This window comes from Rhyacophila brunnea, unplaced genomic scaffold, assembly GCF_057557595.1.
Source record: "Rhyacophila brunnea isolate RB1 unplaced genomic scaffold, BYU_Rbru_1.0 scaffold_4, whole genome shotgun sequence".
In the NCBI taxonomy this organism is placed as follows: Eukaryota; Metazoa; Arthropoda; class Insecta; order Trichoptera; family Rhyacophilidae; genus Rhyacophila; species Rhyacophila brunnea.
In genome coordinates this window covers 16,021,172-16,048,671 of record NW_028233068.1, presented here as the reverse complement: position 1 = coordinate 16,048,671, position 27,500 = coordinate 16,021,172, and the positions used below count along the sequence as shown (strand labels likewise).

The window sequence follows — 27,500 nt, the reverse complement described above, 5'->3', positions numbered from 1 at the left end:
TTTGTATAATAAAATGCCTAATTCTTGCCAAATTTGGGATCATCATGACATTATCTTAATTGAATACAGTTTTTTCAAGTAGTTCCCCAAATTGTACTATGGTATCCATTTGCTTAAATAGATTCACTTGGAGTTACTAAATATTGGTGATCATTTGTAACTTTTTTCTTATGTATGTAAATTAAAAAAAATAAATATATTTAAAATGAACAGTTGGAATTATCATTTGATTAATTTTACACCTCACATAAATAACTAATGAGAAGATATTTGATAAAATAATACAATATAGTAGTACCACAGTAAGAATAAGGTGCACAGACAACGTATTACCTTCCCGTGCAAAAGTAGACGAGGTTATTGTCTATGGTCGCTATTGCCAACAGTGTTTATGTTGTATTTTGTCTCGTTGGCACCCCCTTCCATTCTTGTTTCTCGCCCAAACTACCAAAGATTACCTTCAATGTCATACATTTAGAATATTTTGTTTTACTGCGGTATTAAAACAATTAAGTACATACATAATATCGAGTGCTTAAAGTCAGACAACGTTATCTACAAAAAAGTGTTTTTTTTTTTTTTTGAGATAACGTTATTTAACATTTACGGCTACATGATAGTCAAACAACGTTATGTCAATCTTTTCTAATTTCTTATTAAATCGTCAGTAAAGTTTAACGCTAATTACATAAGTTACCCTTGTTTTCATATTTTTTTAAAACTATCCCTATAAATTTTAACGTCATCATAAGCAAGATAAATGTACAATAAAATTACATAAAATAAGTACATAAAATATTAACATTAGGTTTTAAATAAACATTTCCCTTGTTGAGTTACAAGAATCTAAAATAACGATTTTAGCTCTCCTGTAAAGTTGCACTTTTGTAGATAGTGTTGTTTGACACTAAGCCCTCGATATCTAAACTGTTGTTGCATCTTCAAAATTGGCTGTTTTTTTGAATTGAGAAAATACAGTTGAACTTGGTTATTACGATCATGGAAATAGCGAGGTCTCAGATGTAATGAGGAAACATTCGTTGACATTTTAGTTTATGATTTTCTCCATACATTTATAATGAGCTACTTCTCGGGTATACCGATCCTTTAAAAACAATAATACCAGCGCTTCATTACAATAAACAACTTCTTTTATAGTTTATGAATGCCATGCTTGTTTCAGGAATTTTTACGATGGTTTTCAGATTTTTTTTATGTTCTATGCTTAAATAGAATGTGGCACGAAAAATGTTATATAACGAGCAAATTCAGTCAGTCCCATTTTTCTCGTAGTAACCAAGTTCGACTGTATGTATGAAAAGATGTCAATTTCATGAATATTGACATACCTACCTACCTAACTTATCTTTCGATACATTATAAATATTAATACTTTAGATTCTTAACCCAATGCTTACGGGCCCTTTTAATTAATTTTGTAATTAACGTGTTAATTTGCATTTGAAAAGCAATTAGCAAAAACACAATTTTGTGCGGCCCGTAAGCATTGGGTTAATTATAATTTTTGTTAGGACCCAAAAAAATCTCTATACATACATAAATGTATATGATATTTATAAGTTTTTAATTTGAATGTACACAGTATGAATTAGGTATATAATATGTAGCTCTCTATGAGGTGATCTCTTTAGATTGTAATATGAGTAATTAAATAATACCAAGTTACTTACCACAATAGATAAATATTGTTTTTATTTCATCAAGCATGTTCGTAGTGAAATAACATAGTGATTATGAAAAAAATATTTCATAACTTAAAACTAGGAATATTGAATAAAATTAATTTCTTTTCCTTTTTCCGGCATGGCCACCCTGTGAAGCACCAGGGAACGGTCGTTTCCTATTATTTGCAGGACCTCCTTTATTACTTTTGCTAAAGTTGCCACCCTTTTTAAATTGTGGTTTTTTATCATTTCCTGGTGTTCTATGTTCGAATTTCCCACTGTTTTTTCTGTCATTTGAATTCTTGTTATTTTTGTAGCCTTTGACCCACCGATTCCGTTTGTCTTCCCAATTTAGTTGTTTTACATTGGCATTTTCAGTATTAGAAACAGCCTGACTTGTACCCTGGCCCTTGTTGGTACCGGTTTCTTCCAGAATTGTTGCGAATTCTTCAGCAGAAGCGAACATTGATTCAATTCCTGTAACCAAAAAATTACAATACACATAAATATATGAAGGACAGATTGCGTACATGCAGGTAAATTATACTTCAGTTTATTATTAAGACTATTTAAAAGTAATACAAAAAATGTCATACTATGTATGTACCAGTGGCATGTGGTCCATAGATGCTGTGAATACACACATCAATAAAATATTCCATGATTTAATATATCACCAAGATCACATATGAAGCATTAATATCAATTACACGCATCCATGCATTGTAATTGTACTAGTAGTCTTACGAAATATCTACTTTCCACATAAGAAGTAACATATATAGCAGTGGCAAGGGATGGAGGTAGGCTGTGGAGATCTGTCATAAATAGTGCAGACTAAACTTATTTGTTTTCATTGAACAAAGAATACAAACCGCAGATGATTTTTTTTTAAATTCGATTAAACCCTGTCTAAACAAACCATAATAAATTAAAAATATTTTTTTATCTATAAAATATCTAAAATGATTTTGATTTCATGGCATATTTTAGATAGACAGAAGAATATTTTTTTATTTAATATCTATTATGGTTAGGTTTTAATTGCAGGGTTAAATTGAATTTTAATAAACTAGTTAACCCTTTCGCTGCGAGCCATTTTCGCGGGAATTTATTTTCAGTCAAGTGATCTGTTAAAACGGTCACTACAGCTAAAACAGATCGATTCCAAAATTAAAAAATAGATTACTAGATGAACTATATATCAGTTATTCCAAATGCACCAAGAAATAAACTATATTCGTTACATTCTCACTAAAATAAATCGAAGAAAGTGAAGACGCTAAAAAATATCCAAGCTTTGACCGCGCGTTCAAAATGGCGGCTGTCCAGTCTTCACATACACAGTTTCAACACATACTACTGAGCAATTCGCCGCGTTTGTATTCGTTATACACAGGGCTGTGTTGAGTACATGCTGCCGTAGTTGATTACGGTCTATGACAGATATATTACTAAATCACTTGTGGAATAATCAGTGGGTTATCGCTTATCGCATTTAGTAAGTCGTAAACTCAAATTTTATTACCATTTCAAATTCTGAACCTATATTTATTTTCGTCGCCATAAAATAATGTCATCCACTTATTCATTAGGATGTTTTGGAGAATAAAACACTAAAAATAATTACCGCACTGCTAAAATACTATTATGATATAATTTATGAGGCGCCGTCGGCTTTTTCATTGTACAAAGGGCCCGTCGAATAATCGCCAGGCATAATATGAGCATGTGAACAGAGCTAACACAGTTTCGTGGCACATAAAAATAAAAATTATTACCCATTATAATAATGTAAATATCAAATATGGAACAATGAACAAAGCCAAACAAGTTTACTGGAGAGCTGTGCATCGATAAAATATTTTCCAGCATTATTTTTTCGATAATATTATGTGGTAGTGACATTTTGGCGGGTGAAATAATTATTTCACATATATTTATAATGACAAAAAATACTAAAAACAAATCTTCAAAATGTTTCTATCGAGATCACAGATCACTAAGAAAAAATACATAACACTAACGTAATCATAATAATTAATTAAAAGGTAAATAAAAATATTATCGATGCACACTTTTCGATGCATGACCAATGTTTTGTTTTGATAACCCTGGTGACGCATCTAGTACACCCGTCTTCGCAATGGCGCGCGATTCAAACGACTGAATAACGAGTGTTCTTTTCAAAAATATATTTCCTTGTGTTTTACTTGACATTTTTATGATCTGTTGCCTGATATGTCTACCTAAAGGTTTGAACTAATTTTTAAAGCATATTATCCACAAGTGTCTCTTCTAGTTTGGTCAAAAATACGAGATAAAGTCTATGGCATGTTTACATGCCATACGCAGGGATAGGGTTAACACCATCTGCAATTTGAATTCTTAATTCGATGAAAACAAAATAAGAATGACTGACAAAGTTAGTGTGCACTATGTATGTCGGATCTCAAGAGCCTACCTCCACCTTGCCACTGATATATAGTATATAATATACATAGATGGCAATGTCAAGTAAGTTTTTTTATAAATTATGTGCTTCTCGTATTACTAGGTGTTTTGATAAATAAAACCAGAAAGAAGAGCAGCCAATGCACAGAAAATAAATTTTTCTTTGCTCATTAATTTAACCACATTAAAAATGTTGAAGAATCACCATCATCAATTTTGTAATAAAAAATATTATAAGACATTCTTTCATCATCGCTGTTTGAGTTTATCACTTTTAAATCTTTAACTTCACTGATGGTTTACCTTTTTTCCCTTTCTTCTTTCCTGGGGTGAATTTAGTGGGTTTGATATCATCATCATCTTCTCCAAAGTCCAAATCAGAATCATCACCATCGTCATCTATAAATCACAATATCAACTCAATCAATTCATTTAGTAAAGAGCTATTCGATAATGTGGATTTTGTTTCACTAGCTCAGGGGACAGGATACATTTTTGGATACATGTTATCCAAAATCTATTTGAGTTAAATGATATTACCGCAGAGCACTTCAAAGTGATAAAGTAATGTCCACATTTACTAAACTAAATCGGGAGGCATAAAAGATAATCTAACACATCTGCAGTTGTTGTAAGTCTTGGAATGCCTCCGGAGAAACCAGCAAAGACTTAGTTTGCCACACATTCAATTGTGCTGATATAGATCATTAATATTCATCAAACAAACAAATATCTTAAATTTGTCATAAAATCATTATTTTGATTCTATACAGGAAATTTCTGGGTAAAATTTCATTGAGAAATGCCAAATTCACTTATTAGGATAACAATGAAAAATCGTAACATTGTCTTTAATTGTATAATATTATTCGACTATTATTAGAATTATCAAATGAAACATACCTTCTTTCTTTCCTTTCTTCTTTTTCTGTTTTGGGTGTGCGTCTTCAGTATCGGATAACTCAAGATCTGAATCATCATCTGCAGAAATGCATACATTTTTATATAACTAAATTTAAATGTCTACATTAATTAATTTACTTAACGGCCCACATGCTCAGCGTACGTCAAAATGGAGCTTTTATGCTATTTTCAAAGCATGATCCTGGACATTCCTTAAACGTTGTAGATAATCTATTTACATAATTTTGAAGCCTTATTATCCTTTATATTTATTTTAAACATTTGATGACTGCATAAGTATTTTTATTACATAAAATAGTATTCTTTTAAACCTCTCGCTCTAATGTTTTAGAATATAGTCATATTTCAGTACGTCCATGTGAAGTGGTATTAAGATTTTTTATATTTATTAATCTTTAAAAGCATTTATAAAACCATTAGTAAAATTTATGTCGACATTATTATAGTGAAATATTTACGATAAAAAATTATATTGATAATCTCTGTGATCCCAAATTTGACAAGAATTAGGCATTTTATTATTCAAAAAATGGGCCTAACCGTTTTTTTTTTTAAAACGGTACATGTTCAAACAAGCGCGTTACTATGATCTTACTCCCTACTTCATTTATCGTTTGTCAATTTATGGCTACGGCCGTATGTTGTAGCTTGGCCAATGGGAAATGCCAATAGAAATGGCGTATTTAAAAAAAATACTACCTTATTCTTAGGTCAATAATTATTATAAAGCAAACATTATTCGTAGGATGTTAATCACATTTGAATGGTCAAGACATAGCTTATAATCAGTATCTTTAAATGTGTAAATCTAGTCCATTTTTTGAATAATAAAATGCCTAATTCTTGTCAAATTTGGGATCATAGAGATTATCAATATATTTTTTTATTGTAAATATACTATAATATTGTCGACATAAATTTTACTAATAGTTTTATAAATGCTTTTAAAAATCAATAAATATAAAAAATCTTAACACCACTTCACATGGATGTACTGAAATATAACTATATTCTAAAACATTAGAGCGAAAGGTTTAAAAGAATACTATTTTATGTAATAAAAATACTTTATGCAGTCATCAAATGTTTAAAATAAATATAAAGGATAATAAGGCTTCAAAATAATGTAAATAGATTATCTACAACGTTTAAGGAATGTTCAGGATCATGCTTTGAACATAGCATAAAAGCTTCATTTTGACGTACGCTGAGCATGTCCCCCCTTAAGAAACTAAAAAGAATCCCACGGATTTAGATTAAGACGTTTCGTACATTCATTGTATCGCATGTAAAATTCATTTAGTTCAGTTTTACCTCAGTAGATTTATTCCAAAGTAACACTCAACTCTGAAATAATTAATTAAAAGAGTAGGTATAAATAAAAATGTTATGTTAATTATGTAGCCCAAGAAATATGCCATCTTAAAATCATATCAGTAACGCATTATCAATAAAAATATACTTTTAGAAAAATACTACAATCACATGTGAAAAGAATGTGTATTTGTTTTAAAATTTTTGTTTATCGGTATTTTAATGAATGAAACAAAAATCTAATTCAAAATATTACAGTGTGGTCATAGTCCAACAAGAATACCATAATCTAATGTAAACGAATGCCACAATCCATAACTGTAATCCAGCAAATGTTGCCTGTTCTTGGTTTCATAATTGTTTTTGCTGGATACTGTGTAATGAATTTGTAAACCAGCGGCAAGGCGTAGTTACTAGGTTTTTTAATGTTGAATATCCAAAAATTTGTGGTATTTTATAGGTTAAGTTTCGTACAATTTTAAACTGACAGGAGCATTTGCATGACTTCTCACAAATTTTGAAACATGGATACCTATTAAAAAATGTCATGCTACAGACCTACAAATTTATCTGAAGAATGGAATGGGGGAGCCACTGTCGAAAACTACCCAATCAAGACTCGTAACTGGACAAAATCTGACATTTGAATGACATTTTGAAAATGTCGTCCTATGGTAGTTCATTGTTTCATTTTTGGCCATTCTTTAGATAAGTTTGTAGGTCTGTACCTGTTACTTTAGATAACCATCTTGCAAACAGAATAAAACTGAAACACAGTACATATCCAGAAATATTATAACGAAACGGTGTTACGTAGTTAAAATTTATCTGCTGATGAGGATATGGTGTCGCTGTTTATGCACAAGTCACTGCAAAGTGATCGTTGAATTTTTGAAATGGCTCATGAATAAACCGCTGACATGAATGACAAAATGAGTTATCAATGACAAATAGTAAATTCAAAAAAAAAAAATCGCAAGAATGTAGATGATTGTAAAAATCAGTTCAAATGGCATAGACACAGAACTAAACAGAAAAGCACATAAATAGTAGTTTTCTTACCGATATCACTCATCATGCTCTCTCTGTCATCTTCTTCCCCATCAAAATCATCATCGTCCCCGCCGGACATACTCCAATCCGACATGTCTTCACCGTCATCACCATCATTTTCGAGGTCACTTTCTTGATCATCATCTGCCGCCTTTTTGGATTCCTTTGTCTTTTTGCCACCCTTCTTGTCCAATTTGGAGTGTTCCACCATTTCCTTCATGTAGTCAATGTCTTCTTCTTTATCTGAGCCATCAGAACCTATGATTGGTAATTGAATAAATAGTACAACATAAGAGACGTTTACAGATTTCAGATAATTTTGACATCAGAAATAATAGAAATATATAAAAAAATAAGCCACAAGTTGTTTTATTAGTCGATATCTATTTCAGTTGTAAGTCAGAGATATTATTGAAAATGCTAACTTGATTAATAATCAGGTAAAATTGACCATCTTTCAATATGGTGTGGTTTGACAGTGAGCGATGGAATTTATTAACAGCAGCCCGGTGTGGACCCCGGCCGTTTTCCAGATTGTTCTCTAGCATGACGTCGTCTCTCTTGCTCCTGAGCGCAAGTTGGATGCATCAAGAGTCTAGCTAGAGGTCCTACTTTGTTCAGCCACAGAAGTCGTGGTCTCCAGCACGTTGTCATCCCTCTGGATTTCAGTGCTTCGGTACTGATATGCTGCTTATTCTTTCTACAGTCTTTGGATTTTTATAAGTTACACAGTTTCTAGCTCATCGTTGACACCATACAGTTTGTGATAAAACTGTTGCTGCCAGTAGTCGAACTGTTTAAGTTATCATTGTTGGGCTCTTTTATCCAAAGTGAACTTAATCGGCCTTCCGAAGAGGTTTCTCTACAGATTGGTTGTTAATCACTTGGTCGACAAATTGACTCCATGCTCTGGATCCAAAGATAAATTGAACAAAACAACTTATAAATTTCAAAGATGTGAGAGAACACTTGTCCATTGAGCGGGCTGTGAAGTGTTAAATATTATCATGAGAAGATAGAAATATTTACCGTCATCATCATTCTTGGGAGCCCCAGCTAGACCGTCAAGATACTTTTCGAATTCAACACTGTCAACAGAGCCTGCATCCGATTCGGCATCAGAATTGTCATCATTCTTTTGGCGACGCATGTGAAGGTAACTGTCATAAAAAATGATATAGAAGTTGTTGATTATGTAAGTACCCACGAAAATTCATTCTAAAAAAAGCACCAGAGAAAGTGATCTGACATGTCAAGGTACAAATCACATTTTATGTATGAAAATTATCTACCAGGATTTTTTATTCAATACAATCATATTCAAACTGTATTTTATATTGTATTGTTTGTCTCTTAAAATAAATAACCTTAAATCCATATTAAATGAATAGAAGATAATATGGGTTTAGAGATAAAAATGCTTGTATTTCTGCAGATACGCAAAATAATCAAAGGAACAATAAACTGCATGAATTTAAAAAAAATACACAGTAAGTATATATTAGACAAAATTAATAACAATCTGATTATGGAACCAAAGAATTTCATTGAAAACATTTTGGAATGATGTGGTCGGAATCCTTACCCAATTGAAAATATTGAAAACAAAACAAAACATAGTCGGAGGGGCGCTGATTGGAAGGATGCGATGCAATATTATTGATGTAAATACAGTCGACGATAACAACCATAAGAATAATTACATTAGCCCTGCATAATACCTGTGCATTAGAAGAAATCACATGTTCAGGGTTAAATTGTTCCATTCAATTTCAAACGAACTTATGTTTCGATTAACCCCTCAAATTGTTCATAAGTCAAATTTTTCAATGAGAGATAATAAACATAACAACACATTATAAACACATTCGGTATACATACTCGTATAAAAATCTCTCATCGACAGGTATCTGGGCGGAACTCTCATTCAGATAAGCAGCCGAATTGACATTCAGACTCTTGATTCCGGAGGCAGTGTAATTCTTCCGCTGCGCAAACTTAGGATGGCTCCCCTTTACTGTTTTTATTTGACCCTGATCGGCCGACTGGACAACGTCTTTTTTGGGATTTTTGAAAGCGAAACGGTCCAGGAATCGAGCTATTGAGAAGTCTTTGAGTGGGTCTCCGCTGTATTGGATGAAGGCACCTGAAAATCATAAATTTTCACCATATTCTTTGGTTTTGTGTATATAGACAAGCTGCAACACTGCCCATTGATTTATATCATTGACAAATAAAATTAAAAAGTACGTTTGATCAAAACAACAACCAAAATACAAATGTATTCGGCCCCTTAAGCACCGGCTAGACGCTCATGCTATACGACAGGCTTACCTGCGCAAACCGGTTTGTATCGGGAAGCCCGTGTGTATGACTGGGAAAACTATGCGAAAACCGAAAAGCGCTGTAAAAGTGTTCCGTACTTTTATACCGCACAGGCAAGTCGCTGCCTGTCTAGCCGGCGCATTAGGGATAAGCCACACGCAAAGTCTTTGAAAATCATTAATAATAAATTAAAATAATTATTATGTGATTATAGAATTATGTGCCGCCAAAGAAATAATTCAGGTAGATAATAAAATATTGTATTATTCCGCTATGAATGGCGAGCGGTGAATATGGATTACGAGCCGACAGAGGGAATAAAATAATAATCACGCTCCTTCCGCCACCTGCGCCTATGCCAATAAACACTATTATAGGCGAAGAGGTTTTACGAGGGTCGCGGTGTATGATGTCTGGCAAGAATGCGCTGCTTAACGCACTTTGGCCACAAGCACCACGATCCGTTTCTTTTAATGGGCTTTGTCACTTAGGGTCAAAGAAACGTATCTCGATTTTTCGCAAATCTGAGTCCAATACGGACTTGACATACAATAACATACTACGTTGTGACAAAGAGATTTACGAGGGTGGGTCAATAAGTCCTTAGAAAAGCCGACAGGTGGCGCGACTAGTACTGTAAGCGGTTTGTTTTCATGCAGCGGCACTACCGATTCAGTATGCTGCGAAGTTTCAATCAGATTGGTCGGGTTGTTGTGTGTTTCTCGTACATTTAAAAAAAAAATTTGCTTGTAGAAAATGGAAAAATGGAAAATGGAGAAAATTGAGTTTAGAGCTGTTATTAAACATTTTAATATAAAAGGGTTAACAGCAAAGGAAATAAAAAATGAGTTGGATTTAGTTCACGGCATATCTGCTCCTTCACTTGCAACTATTTATAACTGGTTAAGGCGAAGTCTTCACTGAGCCTTTTTTAAAGAGGCACCTAGCAGAAAAATACGAAGCTTGCAATTTGAGACATTTTTTTGATAATTTACAATTTCAACTGTATTAATGAATAAATATGTATCTGAAAACATTAAAAATAAAAATATTTTTTATTTTAAGTCAAAGACAAACTTACAATTGTAAAAAATGTAATAAAATGTGAATTTGTTCTATCGGTCCGCACCCTATTATTACATATATTTTATGGTCATATTTATTATTAAAATTAGGTTTATTAAGTTTTCTAAGCATCACCTAAGCGATTTTTGGCAAATTCATAGTTTTAATATTTTTTATATCTATTTTAAAAAACATCGATTTTTATAAAAAATATAAATGTGTATAACTTGAAATCCTTTTTATTTATATTAATATAAATATTTTATTTATATTAATATAAATATTTTATTTATATTTATAAAAATAATTGATTTGATATAAATAAAAAGAATTTCAAGTTATACACATTTATATTTTTTTTAAAAATCGATGTTTTTTAAAATAGATATAAAAAATATTAAAACTATGAATTTGTCAAAAATCGCTTAAGTGATGCTTAGAAAACTTAATAAACTAAATTTTAATAATAAATATGACCATAAAATATATGTAATAATAGGGTGCGGACCGATAGAACAAATTCACATTTTATTACATTTTTTACAATTGTAAGTTTGTCTTTGACTTAAAATAAAAAATATTTTTTTCTTTAGTGTTTTCAGATACATATGTATTCATTAATACAGTTGAAATTGTAAATTATCAAAAAAATTTCTCAAATTGCAAGCTTCGTATATTTCCGCTAGGTGCCTCTTTAAAAAAGGCTCAGTGAAGACTTCGCCTTAAATGAATTTAAACGTGGTCGTACATCAACAAAGGATGAACCACGCTCAGGACGTCCTGTAGAGGTGACTACACCAGAAATGATCAATAAAATCCACGATATGGTGTTAAGTGACCGAAGATTAAAGTTGAGTGAGATAATTGAGGTTACAAGGATCTCAAAAGGTAGCGTCATTTCTATTTTACATGACAAATTGGGCATGAAAAAAATTTCTGCAAGATGGGTGCCGCGTTTGCTCACAGTCGACAATAAACGCAATAGGGTGGTGGCCTCTAAAGCCCTGTTGTCGCTCATGCAACGCAATCCGGATGAATTTTTTCGTCGCTTTGTGACTGTAGATGAAACATGGATACACCACTATACTCCCGAGACGAAAGAACAGTCAAAGCAGTGGATTGCGAAAGGCGAACCATGTCCAAAGAAGGCGAAAACCGTAAAATCAGCTGGTAAGGTTATGGCTACTGTATTTTGGGATGCACGTGGAATTATTTTCGTTGACTATTTGGAAAAAGGAAAAACAATAACAGGGGATTATTATGCATCTTTATTGGACCAGCTAAAAAACAAAATTGAAGGAAAACAGGAAAAAAATCCTCTTTCATCAGGACAATGCCCGTGTTCACACATGTTTACGATCAGTGGCTAAAATTGAAGAATTGAAGTTCGAATTGGTCGACCACCCACCGTATTCGCCAGATTTAGCCCCCAGTGACTTTTTCCTTTTCCCAAACTTAAAAAAATGGCTAAGTGGACAACGTTTTTTTTCAAATGAAGAAGTCATCGATCGAACAAATGCTTATTTTGAGGACCTTCCGAAAACTTATTTTTCTGACGCTTTAAAAAAAATTGAGAAACGTCTAACCAAGTGTATTGAGCTCCAAGGAGATTATGTTGAGAAATAAAAATAAAATACAAAAATAAAAACTGTTTTAATGCTTTTTTCTAAGGAATTATTGACCCACCCTCGTATCTATCATCAACAGATAAAATATAGTTCAATAGGTATCTCCTGAAAACACTTTATTGTTAATGTCAGCGGAATGTTAATTTACTTGTGTTTGGAATTCCCTGTAAAGTAGACAAAACCTTTAAAAAGTTGACCCCAAAGTTGTGATCAAACTGAAATGCATGTCACGTCACTGTCACGCTTTCACGGCAACAAATTTAGTCTATGGTTTCGTCAATTTGCAGAATATTTTGAACGATCACCACCTCTCTAAATTCAATTAGAAAGAATGCCAACTCTAATGTATTACATAGTATTTTGAATTATTATTAATTATTCAAGCTAATTTCAATTAATTTTAACAGTTTCTACGTGTGCGTACGTTAAAATTACATGCAATATTATATCCATAGATAATGTTTTGAACAGAACCCAACCTGCAGACCATAGATAATAAACAATATTTTTATAGAAAATATATAGTGCCAACCACTAAATACAAAAACATGATTCGAAAAATGTGTAGACATGTAAAATATGACAAAAACGGTCAAAACGTCATGCAGGTGTTGATGCAGTGCGGTTCAACGTGAGGTGACCTCATTGTTGTTTTGGTGATTTCGGCAGATTTTGCCAACTGACAATATTCGTTGACAGGTTCAAAATGTGCTACGGGATGGGAGCATCAGTCTGATAACATTTTAAAGCGGCAGCTGTGACGTCACGTGATAGTCCGCAACGTGCACCATAATATATTTTGCGTTTTATGGTCTTTATTATTATGTGCAATTATGAGTAAGGCAGTAAGTCAGTAATTGAGATTGAGCGATATGTCACTTAATAGACATGTGTACTGATATCTTTGCACATAAAAATATAATTCACCAATATAAGAACTTTCAAAAGAACCTCACGAAGTCAAAGACAAAGTAAATCTTCTTTCTTTTGTAATATTACATGTCAAATTCAAAACAGATTTCATTAGCAGATAAATCCTAAATTATAAAAAGATCAAAATAAATTGATTGGGCATTTTCTGTTGTTTTCTATGTTTTAAAGATTTTTTTGTATATTTTTGATGGTATAGAAGTGATAGGTGCCTAGTCATATTGTGATATACAAAGAATCAAAACGCGTCTTTTCTCATTTGTGAGTTTTAAGTCATTTATAGTCATAAAGATCAGTTTTAGTGACCGGGCTTCAGCTAGCAATATCTTCAGGTTCGATGTATGTATAACTACTTGAACGGCATGTATCTTTTATACATGGACTTTCATTTTCAAAACTAAACGACCGAATTATCTATAATGGTTTTGAAACAGTTATTTTTGTTAATTCTACTTAAATTGGGTAATTTTTGGGCTGTTTTTAGATATAAACCCATCTTCGGAGCGGTCGACCATAGGAAGATGAGATATTTCGAAGATAGGTTTATAGCCTGAAACAGCGGTCAATGTAAATCACTCAATTAAAGTAGAATTACTAACAAAAATAACCTTCTTTCAAAAATATTAAAATAAAGGTCTACCATGTAAAGGCCAGTTCAATTAACCAATTATTATTTATATTGTATAAAAAACATGACTATCAGAAGGTTAAAGACAGAAAATAAAAACCTTTTAAGATTTTGTCGGCAAAGAGTCTCACGGTGGGATGGAAATGATTGAGAAGGGGAAGCAGCTCAGTGAAGGCAGCCAATTCCGCTCCACAATATGCAGGATTTCTGTTAAAAGGGGAGTATTCTGTGATCACCTGAAAAAGACATCTTTTCACTAGATCAACGCATCCAAACATACAAATTTATATAGTAGTAAATTATGATGATTTTTTTTTCAAAAACGATTATCTTTAATTTAATTATTAAGAACATAATAGATACAGTCGAACTTGGTTATTACGAGGAAGATGGGACCGACTAAATTTGCTCGTTATAAGCAGTACTTGTTATATCAGAGAATAGGTATTTTTAAATGAGCGGTCACATAACAAAAAAAGTCGAAAATAAAAAATCTGAAAACCATCATAAAAATCCCCGAAACAAGCATGGCCTTCATAAAATACAAAAGAAGTTGTTAATTGTAATGAACGCTGGTAGGTACCTACGGACTTCACAAACCTTGGATTTTTCAAGCATATGCGTGATACTTTTTCACTATTGACTAGCAAAAGGGCATTTTTCATAGATGATTGCAAACAGAGTTATGATTTTCCAATTTGGGCATAAGTGATAACCCTACAGAAAGCTAATAAAAATTAACGTACCTACCAAAATTGAAATGTTTATAATACACAAAAATACAAACAAAAACATGAATAAAATAATGGAAGAAAAAAACAATTCGATGTTTTCTTTATGAACTTTGTATTTTTTCTTGGACAGCCAAAAAGGAATTAAGTGATTTAAAAATTCTAATTGCAAATAAATAAATAATTTATTACTACAGTCCAAAAAAATATTATTCTACCATAGATGGAAGAAAAAAAAACTCCAATACCAAGAAAGAAGTTGTAAAGTAACGAAGTCGTTCTCATTAACATGAAGTTTTTTCACACTTTCTGCTCTCCTGCATAGTAGCGATTTATCACTAACACCCTGCCCTTTTGGCTTGGAAGAGTTGATATGTAGAAACAACACTATCCGTACCTTATCCACATTCTTGCTTTTTCTTATCAGAATCTCCAATTCCTTATTCTTCCCTACATCTTTTTTTAAAAATTTCTCAACATTAGTTTGTTGGGGGGTCTGTTCAGTAGGTTCCTCCGGTGCAGTAACATCATCATTGTTAAATTCTTCTGTAGGAGCACAGTGGAGCCAACCTTTCGATGCACCCTTTTTGTTTTTTGCAAGTTTGTTGATTTTCTTTTTGTGGTCTTCTTCATCTTCTTCAAGAGGAATGTCATGGTACACTTCTTCGTCGTCTTGTTCTAAAAAAGAAATAATAATTTAAAATACAGTAAAACCTCGTTAGTAAAAACACTGATAATTCGAAATTCGCCGTAATTCGAAATTTTCCCGAAATAAAAGTCCCTTGAACATTATTTTCATATAAAACCATACCTTTAATTCGAATTTCGTAATTCGAAATGATTTCAGAGTCCCTGGCATACAAAAATAATCAATAAATCGTAATAAAGTATACTATTTCATGAGCCAGTCATTGAAAATTGTGACAGACTTTTCTTAAAAAATCAAAAATTACTTAATTTAAGAAGGTAATAAAAACAATCCTGACATTTTATGACTCAATTCGGTAGGCACATCTATGATTGGAAACAAAATTAATGAAAATCAAAATTTATTTTTTTTCAAAATTTTAACACTATACGGTCCGCGAATTTTCGCGAAGAACCTACGCCAATATCCGGTATTTTTTAATGAAAATCAACAAATTTCGATCGCGAAGTTAAAAATGATATAACTTTTGAACCTATTGATATATTTCAATAAAATTTTCAGAAAATACTTAAAATATATCAATGCATCAAATTGTGTCATTTATTTAACACTTGTCAACCTCTGGCCCGCGTTCCATAAAGGTAAAGTATATAATTTGTAAATTTTCGTAAATTGTTTATTATATGTTATTAGATTAGTTCAATTTGTTAAATATAATGTAAAGGAAACAGCCTATTGATATAAAGCAATCACAATATATTATTTTTTAATTAAAAAATGTAATAAAATATTCAAACACAAAATGTTTTACACCGCTATAGAATACGTATCAATTCATTTTTAGCGCTACTACTCATATCTCTGATTATCAAATATAATAAAATAACAAAGACTTCACACAAACTGTGAAGTGTTTAAAAATAAATGCACATTCATTCCCGAACGAACACTAATCTGATTTATTGGTTTTATGGCTGAGGCAGTGCAGTGGCGTGCATATTTTCGAGTAAATTCAAATAAATAAAATGCACGCATATACATTCCCACCGTTTATTACAATTTGGTATTATTGTAGGAATCGAGACAATCCAATAACAGTGCAGAGGCGTGCGTAAAAAATTCATATAACAAAATCTATGAGCAATAGAATTGTAAAACAAACATCTACATTCCACAAAAATATTTGAATCAACACTCAATCTTATGGATAATACCTTTAGATAACTGGCTAGGCACGAAATAATTATTATCACACTAAAGCTGAAATTATTTGAAATAGTTTATAAAACTATGAATGTAAAATGAACTAACAACTAATACACTTTTTTTTAAATTATACGAAGAAAACCAATTACCAATATGTAGATCTAGAGGTACTTTACACTCTTTGGACATGTAAATAGTTTCTTTTCGAAGTTTATGTGAGGAACACACTTTACACTTTCTTCTTAAACGTTTATTAGTTGCGGAAATCCACGGAAATATTTGATTGTGATTGAAAATTACACTAAAATCTCCGATATCTTCAGTCACTGGGAATATCTGACATACAATCCGCATAGTTTTCCTCTGTTTAAAAACGAATGGTCCTCCATTTTAAAAAGTTTTTTTGGAGATAAAACTAATAAAAAATATATATCCTAGCTGAAATATACTTAGATTAATTATTTTTTCAATGAAATTAGTGCAATATAAATAATAATAGCTATTATTTATGCAGTTACACAAGCAATAATCTCCCGAAAAAAGCGAACGAAAATGACAACGCGATACAAGTTCACATTTATAACTATTCTCATTTTCAAGTTAAGATTTCTATCATGGATGATGAAGCATGGTGGGTGGATGTTTCATGGGTAATAAACCATTAATGACAAATTATCAAATAGGATGCAATTTCATAGCGAAAAATCGCGTTCATTTAAAAAAAAAGAATGCAGGTTCATAAATGGGTGACTACCACTGAAAAGGGTCGACAATTAAATTTCGAAGTTGAAGTGACGACACTGGAATATAACATTGAGTGTTTATTACCGTTTTTGTTTACGTCTCGTGATTCAGCCGTCTAGAAATGGGCTTGTAACTAATAAAAAAAATGGTATAGGTACAAAAAAAATACTGAATGGTATTACGTCCGCCATCTCTGTAAAAACCCCGAAATATTTTTTTTCCATCATGCTTTTACTTCTTGCACATGTCATTCAACCATCTGTCGATAGATTTTGCAACCAAATACTAAATTTCATATTTATTTTTCACAGTAAAGATATGCCTATGTGAGGACGCCACGTAGGCGTCACCGGATCGTAACGTTCGGCTTGCAAAGGACGCCAATGTGGCGTGACCGGACCGTAAAGTGTTAATATTTTTCTCCTATACATTTCATAATTCGTAATTCGAATTTTTTTTCGATTTTCGGTCCCATGGAATTCGTATTAACGAGGTTTTACTGTAGTTAACTCCGAAATCATGAAAAATTGTGATAAATGTGACATGATGTATGTATTTCAATTATTAAGTATCCCGGGGATATGGAACATTAAAAGTAACGATAGTTAACATTGTTTCTTGTGGCCGAGTTGATCTGTTATTACACAAAATATTTTCAACAACTCCGCAGGCGAGAGTTCACACGGAGAAGGCCCGAGTATGCACTAAGGGTTATCATGTGTATCAATTTACAGTTATTTATCTAACACCATGCTATATGTAAATCAGTATGCAGTGGCACCATAGGCTATTCGCGGGTGCATTGGTATTGTTTGCTGCAATGCCTGTTTTAATGCTAGCAATAAATACCACTACAACTGCAAGCCGTTTTTATAGTGCATTTTAAATAATTATCTTGCATACAGATACATCTGTAAAACAATAGGGTTATCTCGGATCAAGAAACATAACGAAAAGGTGTTAATATTGTGTTACGTAGTTGGAATAGATCTGCAGAATGTCTACATATTTTTAAATTTAAATTTGGAATGATTTTCAATAATAATTATTATAAAAAGAAAGTTGCCATTATACGAATACATATAAAAATGTTTTCCTGACCAAGTATAAATTATTACTCTATTTACATTTTACAAATGAGAATAAAATAAATTAAAAATAATCAACAAACCATTCAAGAGATCCATTTTGTCTCCAACCCACAGGTTGACTTTAGATTTTTTAACCCTTTTTACATTCTCTTCATCGTTGAATTCAACAATTCCATTTTGAGATTGAATTTCTTTATTTTTCTTCTTCTTTTTGGATTCCTTATTGTCATCTGTTTGGTTTGTGGAATTTTCATCTAGATTGTTTGTTTCATTTTTCTTTGCTATCTCATCAGCGAAAGCTTTTGAAACCTCATTTACATTGATCTGAAACAAAATGGATTTATTTACATATTTTGTTTATTTTGGGTGACAGAACCATTATAATTTTAAAAAATGTGATTTCAGTGATCAATTGTGATTATAATTAAAAAAACACATTGTGATTTCAGGGTGAAATCTGTATCCATGATGTGTAATTAAATATGGTTCACCAAGGAAAGAGGAATGTAAAACTATTTTCTTCATTGAATTGCCTAATTGTACATTAAGTGATTCTATTAATTGTGAACTATTTGCTTTAATAACAAACTGATAATATGCATATGCATTCAAAACTTTGAGCAGTACTGTAAAGGAATTCCAAAAATGGAAAGGTACATGTACAAAATGTGGCAAGGCCATAAAAACCAAAGGATAAGTAAGTAGACAAGAATAAGTGATGTGATAGAGGATGCCAAACTAATTAAATGGCAAAGGGCTAGACTGTCACTCAGTGAGAGGATAACCACATGAGAAATAGTAGTACTTGGAGGCAATAAACAACTACCAAACCACCCTACAACCCACTGAATCGTCAAACTCATCATGTTCAGCAGTAGTAAGTGGCAGCAAAAGATATAGGAACTGACAAGAGCTGATGAAGCAATGGGGAGATTTTCATCCAGCGGTATATACACAGATAATGAAAAGTAAAAGTAATTTTATAACTCTACATCAATATTGATTTAAATACACAATAAATAAACTACCTCATCGTCATCTTCTTCCTCCTCTTTAATATCTTGAGTTTCTTCAGTTTTGATGGTGGCAATCAAGCTGAGATTTATTCTCTTATTCCTGGCGAGTCGAGCTACGACCAGCAACAGAGAGCAGGCCCTGGGTGCGTCAGCAAATGTAGCCATCTGCAGCAGACGCTTAAGAAAGGCCAGTACTCGGGATTCCGACTTGTCAACTTTTATCGATCGGTAGATAAGGTTCAACAGAAGAGATGGCAAAGTTGTAGTCAGTGCTTCGGGATCGGCCAGTTTTTTGTAAAGAGCACAATAGTACCTAAAATAATAAATAAAAAAAATATGATGTAAATAATTTTTTAATACTGTTACTTCAACTTCCCAGGCACTCCTTGAAGAAGGGAAAAGGACACCGACAGTTGAAAGAGACAGTAAGAAGATTATTGTTAAATAATAACACGGAAAGTGGCTGCGCACCACACATTTATCAAAAATTACAAAGTGTAACAGTTTTTATAGCGACAAATTATTAAATTATTTCGGCGGCCAGATAAGGGATGTGTTTCAATTAATCTAAAAACAATGCCAGTACAAACACAACAGCCCAGAGTATTCAGAGCGATAAAAATGAATTATTATAATGAAAAATAATGCACGAGGCTTCAGGCATCAGGTACCCTTTGAACACACTGAAACATGGTAATAACGCCGAAAATATACTGTTTTTAGGTTTATTCCATAAAATGCAAATTATTCAGGGCACTGATATTTTCATTTGGTGATAGTACCTAAATGACGTCATGCTCCATTTTCAAATATTTAGCATTTAAGTTGCATGTTTTTCTTAAATAATTTTACTATGGAGAATTTAACAGTACAGAAACAAACGAATGTGGCCTAATTCGTTAATCAATCAAGAGTATTTTTTTTAACACAAAGCCATTTCAATCATGGACTTTGTCCATCAAGATTGACGTTGAAATGATTAATTACACGTTTTCGACGTAAGGATCGGTAGTTGACATGTCTCGAGCCTTATCACCACGAAATGCATCTGTGTACTTCACTGTACAGTTTTGTGTGGTGTTACATCAGAAAATAATATTCTGACAAATCTGCTGTTGAAATGGTTAAAACAAGGTGGCGCATTTTGCGAACCATTTTTGAAGGGCAAATAATTTCAAGAAATTCATTGGCCACAACTTGAATTGAACGCAGCAGATATTGCTTTGGGGATATTTATATTTTAAGGAACGGTTTATACAAACAAGCTAGCAATAATACAACAAATTAAAAATACGATACAAGTGATGGGAAATGTAGTCGAAAGAGCATGTTCATATATAGTGGAAAACGGAGGTGACCTACGTAACACATTTAATATTTAATTTCAAAATCGACATTTAGCTTTCTTAAATAAGAATTTATAAGGTAAACAAACTGGAGCCACTGAACTTATGGGCCACTCTGTATATTAACATTAAAATAAACGGTTGATATAAAACAGCAATCTGGCTATAGACAGCTCAGGTGAATTATATGACCACTACATATACTGGAAATGGAAACGAATCTAGCACCATAAACACATGTATCCTAAATGGAATTTGTCATGTTACGCATGCTGATTCAATGGTCTACGCTAAAATTAGCAATGCCAATCATCACCAACCTGTCACCGAGAGGCTCATCCAAAGGAGCTATCTGCAATAGCAGAGCCAGGGCGTGTAGAGCCACGTTGAACTTGGCCAAGTGGACCAACGAGTGAAGAGCGTGAGCCTGTCTTCTTAATTCGGGTAACTGCTGTTCTCTTAAAAATGGCTGACACCGCCTAGCGCCGGTTAAAATACCTGACATCAGACGAGAGTCAATTTCACCCTGAAAATTTCACTTATAGTCAATACATCTCTAAGAGTAGAAGCACAAGTTGTAAAAAGTCAATGAATTACAAACTTTGGGCCAAATACATAGTCATACTTAGGTGCCATAAGTCGAGTTCGGCAACTTAGTGAAAGTGAGTAAAATAAGTGAATGTTTTATTTTTAAGTCATATTGGAAGAAAATGGGTTGAATAGTGTAGTCTAACCTTTTTAATGCAAGCCTTGAAGAATGAAAAGTAAACCCGGATGAGATTTTCAGCGATCTTCGAGTCATCCTTCGCCAAAAAAAATTGATTCAGGAAACAGACTCCGTAGTATTGAGCTTTTGGAGATATATTCGGCCTGAAATCAATAACCCAAAATAATTAGTCTAATATAGAATACCTACACCAAATTTTTTTTTTTTTTCGACCATGTCCGATCCTGATAGGATTATATGGGCCTCCACAGAGTGGAGGTTTGTATTAACAGATTTTTGTTTTATACGAGAAATGGATGTCAGCCACTTGCTCAACCTATTAGGTCCATACCCTGACACACACATTGAAAAACAATATGTGTACTTGCCAGACCCAGGATTCGAACCTGGGACCCACGGCTTTATAGTCCAACGCTTATGCCGCGCGGCCACCGTGGGCGTGCAAATTTTTTTAGTTTTAAAATAACATAGTGTAAGGTTAAGATTCAAATTTTAGATTATCTTCAAAAGGAGGAATGTTCAGTGTCTTTGGGTAGATTTTTAGATAAGAATCACACACACACTCTATTACATCCTAAGTATGGTCTTAGGAGAATGCTCATGGTACACTACTGCTAAAACTTTGAAAGGCATTTTACATTCATTATGCACGGTACATGTCCATACAACCGGTGTGGAAAAGCTTTGAGTGAGGGAAAAGCGAGATGTATCTTCTGTAACCTTGGTACTAAGGGTTGCTTTCCAATAGGCGGAGAGCCATAAAGCAAAATTTCATTTCGAGAGAATAGTCTGATCAATAAAAACGAACATTCATACATTGACGGGTTCCCAACGAACATATTTACTTTTACAAAAGATATATCATTGAGCAAAAACAAAATACATACAATACTTATTACATATTATGCATTATATTTAATTACAGCACGGGGCCTAGGAGTATGGCATATTCCTCATTTTCCCTAAACAAAAAATTAACGTAATATAAATTCTAAATTTTATTATATCTTCCACGAGTAAATATTCCGAGATCATTGTTACATCGGCGAGTAATGAGTCAAGTATTGTAAAAACCTTCGTAATTCTAATTTCTCACCCGATTTACCGATAGCTAATTGTGGGTCAGTATTCTGTAATAATAACCAACGCGAAATATGAATAAAAAAATCAAAGGGAATATTTTGGTAAAATTTAATTATTAGGTTTGATTCCCTAGCCTCACCAATGCACTATGTCGGTAACCAATGAAGTTTGATATTTTTGCTGCGCTCATAGACATTCTTACAAACGAAAATCGAACATTCAGTTTGGGCAAACCAATTTTTAACATGTTCTCACTTTCACCATATTTGGACATAACGTAGTTTACCTTTTGCATACATAATCATTGATTGAAACATAGATGTAATACCTGAAAAGCATCTTCTCAATTTCATCAAGCACGACACCTTTCATGTTTGGATGATTGTAGAGCACTTGGCAGAGATGATAGATGACCTTTGAAGCTACTTTTTGCGATGGATCTCCCAGTTTATTTATTATACTTGAGAGAAGAACCTGAAAAACAAAAGAAAAGAATAAATAGTCTAATCACAAATAGTCTAAAAAATTCAACCTATATTGTTCAATGATGTTAGGCATGTAGTCATCACTTCTTTACTGTAAAAAATTCATGCATCAAAATGTAAGTTTGGTTTATAAAATAAAGATGTCACCAATATCCCACGTACTTTCTCTTGTTCCGGGTTGTGCATTAAAAGTTTTGACATGGCGCTGACTGCTTTTTCTTTGTGTGCTTCGATAGTATCGTGAGCAAAGTTGTTCAAGCATTTTATAAACTCTGAAAAACGAAAAAAAAATTGGTAAAATAATAATTTGGTTAAAGCCACATTTAATTATTTTCATATTGAATATTGCGATAAAAGATATATGGCAACCTGTAAGCATCTCTTGCCAATACGTATCACATTTTTGTTCAGCCATTGTCAAATACTGTGTTGCGACACATTGGTGTGTCAGTTGCTAGATGTGTCGTAAAATATTTCAAAATGTTCTAAAACACTCAAATTAAATAACGCAATCCATGAATAATCTGATAATGCTAGTATTAATTAAACTAGTGTGCTATTTATAAAAGAAACAGTATGTACTTTTTGTTATTTAAATTTCAAGACGATCCAATAGATTTCTTCTAGATTTCTCTTAAAAATGTATATTCTGCAATTACAAATATGGTTTTGACTTCCATTTTCCATATAATGCTTAAATGTGAATCATATTTCTCAACATTAAAAACAATTAAGTTAAAAGATCAGATGGGACTTTATATGAGTTAGTTTGTTCACCATTCGCCTTCGCATTGATAAATTATATGAACTATATCAGTCTCAGGTTTCCGATTATTTACGGATACATAAAATTAACCAATTTCATTGATAAAGTTTGATATAATTTTCTTTACTGTTGCTTATGCACATGAGTCGCAATGGAAGATGTCATAATATATGTGGCGTGCCGCTATTGGAAAAGAGTTGACAACCCCTGTTGTAGTTGATTATTATTATCACTGAAATAACGCATAGTGAGAGGGATAATAATTACCAGCGTAGGTTTCTTTTAGCTGATCTTCAAATATCCAATTAAGCAATATTTTCTTTCGATGATCCTTATTTCCAGAGCTCATTTTCTCCAATTCAGACGCAGCGTGGGCATCGAAAGGTCTCAATTTGGCATCAGGCAGTAGGAGATCGAAGACAAACAACTCTGACAGTGTTTCTGAAAAGTAATTACAATTTCAAATTAATATTTGATGATGTTGATTTGTGATGGCGAGAAGTTGTATGAAAGACGAAGAAATCTCCTTCTTTTCTACCCCCTGGGGATATTAGTAGGTAAGACAATTTGAATACACTTGTCAAAAGAGATGAAACAAATAAAACATACCTATAACTGTCAAGCTGTCTTTTTTCTTAGCCGGTTTTACCATCGCAACCAAATTTTGTAGCGTCGAGAGGTGATGAATTGGACTGTCCTGTTAAGAAAACAAAATGTACTTTATAATCGATGTATTTTTAGTTATAAAAAATATATATACCTATACACTTTTAATGAAGAAATTATGCACAGAATTGGTTTTTTATTTTTAATAATAAAATGAGAGAAACATGCAAATGAAAAATTTTATTCTATAAGTTTATTTATATTTACAATTAGTATGATATTGAAATTTTCGAATAAAATATGTGAGCTGTTTTTATAACACATATTTTGGTTTTCATATTAGTATAAAGTCAAGCACAAACTATTTAGTCCAGTCCGGACAATGGAAATGCACACAATGACAACAAGACATCTCATAGACAAAATTGTCCAGCAGCCATGCGAACTGCTCTTAGGCGAGTCTGACTTACTGCTGTCTGCTTTCCTTTGAAATGTATGCGAGCGTGCATATTACCACAAAACAGTATAGCGCCTTACCCCGCCTCCTTACTGTCAAAATCGTCCGAGTATCCGCAGGGAAAGACATGTTTTGTCTTGCTCCATTTGTTAAACCATGTTTACGGAAAGCAAACAGAAAATAATCTTCATTTAGGTATTACTAGGATGCTCAAGGCAACCCCCCAGTATTGTCAATTTTCATACTGACGAAGAAATTCGATTTGACTGTGTGTGCGCTGTGCTAGTCAAAACTGTTTTGTCTCAATTTCAGACAAAAACAAGTCTGACTAAAGACTGTTGTGACTATAGGCTGCGCTAGGCCTAAATACATATTTTTCTCGCCTTGTACGGCTACACCGATAGTCTAGCGAATAGAGAGCCCAGATCCAGTCTGTAAATTGTGCTTTCTGAAAGCATGGTGTTGAACACCGGCATCTGCACCATTTTTTTTTAATTTCGTAAAATAGATGTTGACAAAAAATGTGACACTGCTGCCTTACGATGTTTCGAGGTAGGTCCTCCCAATAAACGCATTCTACATTAAAAGAAAAAGATACTTATATGATATTATGGTACTATACAGAAGTCATTACACCACGAAACTCAAATTTTGGAATTAGTTCTCTGCTTCACACGTTATTCTCAACCCAGCTAAAATTAATTAGCTTGCGCCCCTTCCCAAAAATATTCTATTGGTATACCTGGATCAGAACTGTAGCCGCAGCAACTCTGTCCGCCATTGCTCCTTTGGCCAGAAGAGACTTTGCCCATTTCTGGTCGGATGAACCACTTCTGTTCATTTCTATCAAAAAAGTATGTAGTTGTTAATCATTATAAGTACTAATAAATAACATTATAATGGGTACATAAATAAAAGTCATCAAAAATTTTAAATTGTAAAAATAAATTAGTTGCTAAATCAGTTTCAAGACTAAAGAATTTTGACTCTACGATATGCATATTAGGAATTTGGAAGGTAGTTTGATTTGTATTGGTAATAAGTTCAGCATATTCTTCTTTTATTGGCAGCTCTAAAAACGAAATGGGGGTTCACATTCAGGTTTGAAGTCTGTTGCTTTGTTTACATAACTAACGTGCACGTTTCTCAATGTTTTACGTGATTATTAATATTAAAATATGTAGTCAACGTATTACTTTTGGCTGCTTACATAAAATTGACAAGGGAGTATTTTTCCCTAGGTTAGAATAATCCATTAAAATCCGATTGAAATGTTCAAAATAACATTTACAATGTAGTGTGTACAATGACATTAATATGGACGAATCTGGGAAAAAAAATGACACTCACTTTATTGTCGGGTCTGCCGAATGGCATAATCTGTTCTAACGCCATTACAATAAAGGTGATATTGCTATAAATTCCTGATGCTTTTTGTTGGGTCTGCCGAATGGTTCGGTACGAACGGGTTCGCTCAAATGAACATTGACATTAGAAACACTGCTCTAACGCCATTACAATAAAGGTCATATTGCTATAAATTCCCGATGCGTGATATCGCATAATCTAAATTGCGTGACGTCTACCTATACATGCGAATTTACTTGCTAGCTACTGTATTGAGTGCATCGTCCATTAATAATGTCATTGAGTGTGTACCATGTGCAAAATAACATTTTCAATGTATAGTGCACCTTTTTGCAGTGTTTAAATATATTTTATACCCTATTTGTTTCAAAGTTGATTCTTTATCTTCTTTAATTGGACGATGTTACCATAGCATAAAGAATTGTTTTAGACATTTACCTATCTAGACAGTACCTATTTTAATAAATACAATATCATAAACTTACTTGTTTCATAAGCAAGTGATTCCCCGTGTAAGAGACTGTTGGCTTCCTTTTTGAGAGCGGCCATGACATCTGGACTTAGCGGTTTGAAATCACCTGGTTCTTCGGGAAGCTATTAGAAATAAAATTGTATGCTCAGCATAGATGTTGTGATATACATAGGTAGTGGTGTATTAAAATTACATAATGTTTTTGGATTATTATGGGTAAAGATAAGGTACTCGATCGATTTTGTGGTTGGGGTATTTTGATACCTAAAAACAATCTACTGTAACCAAAAAAGAAGTTGGTGGATTTTGGTTTATTCTTTTAATCTAATGGTTTCCGATCACAAAATGCACGATATCAAGTACTGCTTCTTTACATTATGTATCGCCCTATAAAACAAGTCTATAAAATATGAATTAGTAGAGACCTGCTGATGCCATTTCTTGGTTTCGGGTGCTTCAAAATCATCATCGTATCCACTGTCAGCAACTTTTTGGGCGAAATCCTTTTTTGGCTGTTTGTCACGCCGTGAATAGGTTTCGTCTGCGTTTATGTTCTCTTCAAACTTTATGTGCTTCATATTGAATTACTTATAGAAATGTCAAAATTAAAATTGACATGTCAAACACGCAGATTGAGGTTAGTTTATTTTGTTGACCATGTGCAATGACTTTTGACGTGGTATTGCCATTATGCCATTATTAACTAATATAAAAAAACAATTATTAATAGTTTCAATCAATCTCTTT

At 32.8% G+C, this 27,500-nt stretch overlaps 1 protein-coding gene across 1 annotated transcript; it reads right to left on the bottom strand.

The window, feature by feature from the left end:
* Positions 1–583: 583 nt before the first annotated feature.
* LOC147066971 (CCAAT/enhancer-binding protein zeta-like) lies at positions 584–27,419 on the bottom strand. Its single transcript, XM_085954564.1, has 19 exons — positions 27,179–27,419; positions 26,767–26,875; positions 25,656–25,756; positions 24,460–24,547; positions 24,118–24,291; positions 23,247–23,356; positions 22,928–23,073; positions 21,524–21,659; positions 21,110–21,315; positions 19,456–19,756; positions 18,508–18,751; positions 15,135–15,415; positions 14,107–14,242; positions 9,312–9,576; positions 8,460–8,590; positions 7,440–7,688; positions 5,043–5,120; positions 4,443–4,538; positions 584–2,162 (listed from the first exon to the last, which is right to left on the bottom strand). The coding sequence occupies exons 1-19, from the start codon at positions 27,329–27,331 to the stop codon at positions 1,801–1,803; spliced, it is 3,366 nt and encodes a 1,121-aa protein (XP_085810690.1). The 5' UTR covers positions 27,332–27,419; the 3' UTR covers positions 584–1,800.
* Between the last annotated feature and the right edge of the window lie 81 nt (positions 27,420–27,500).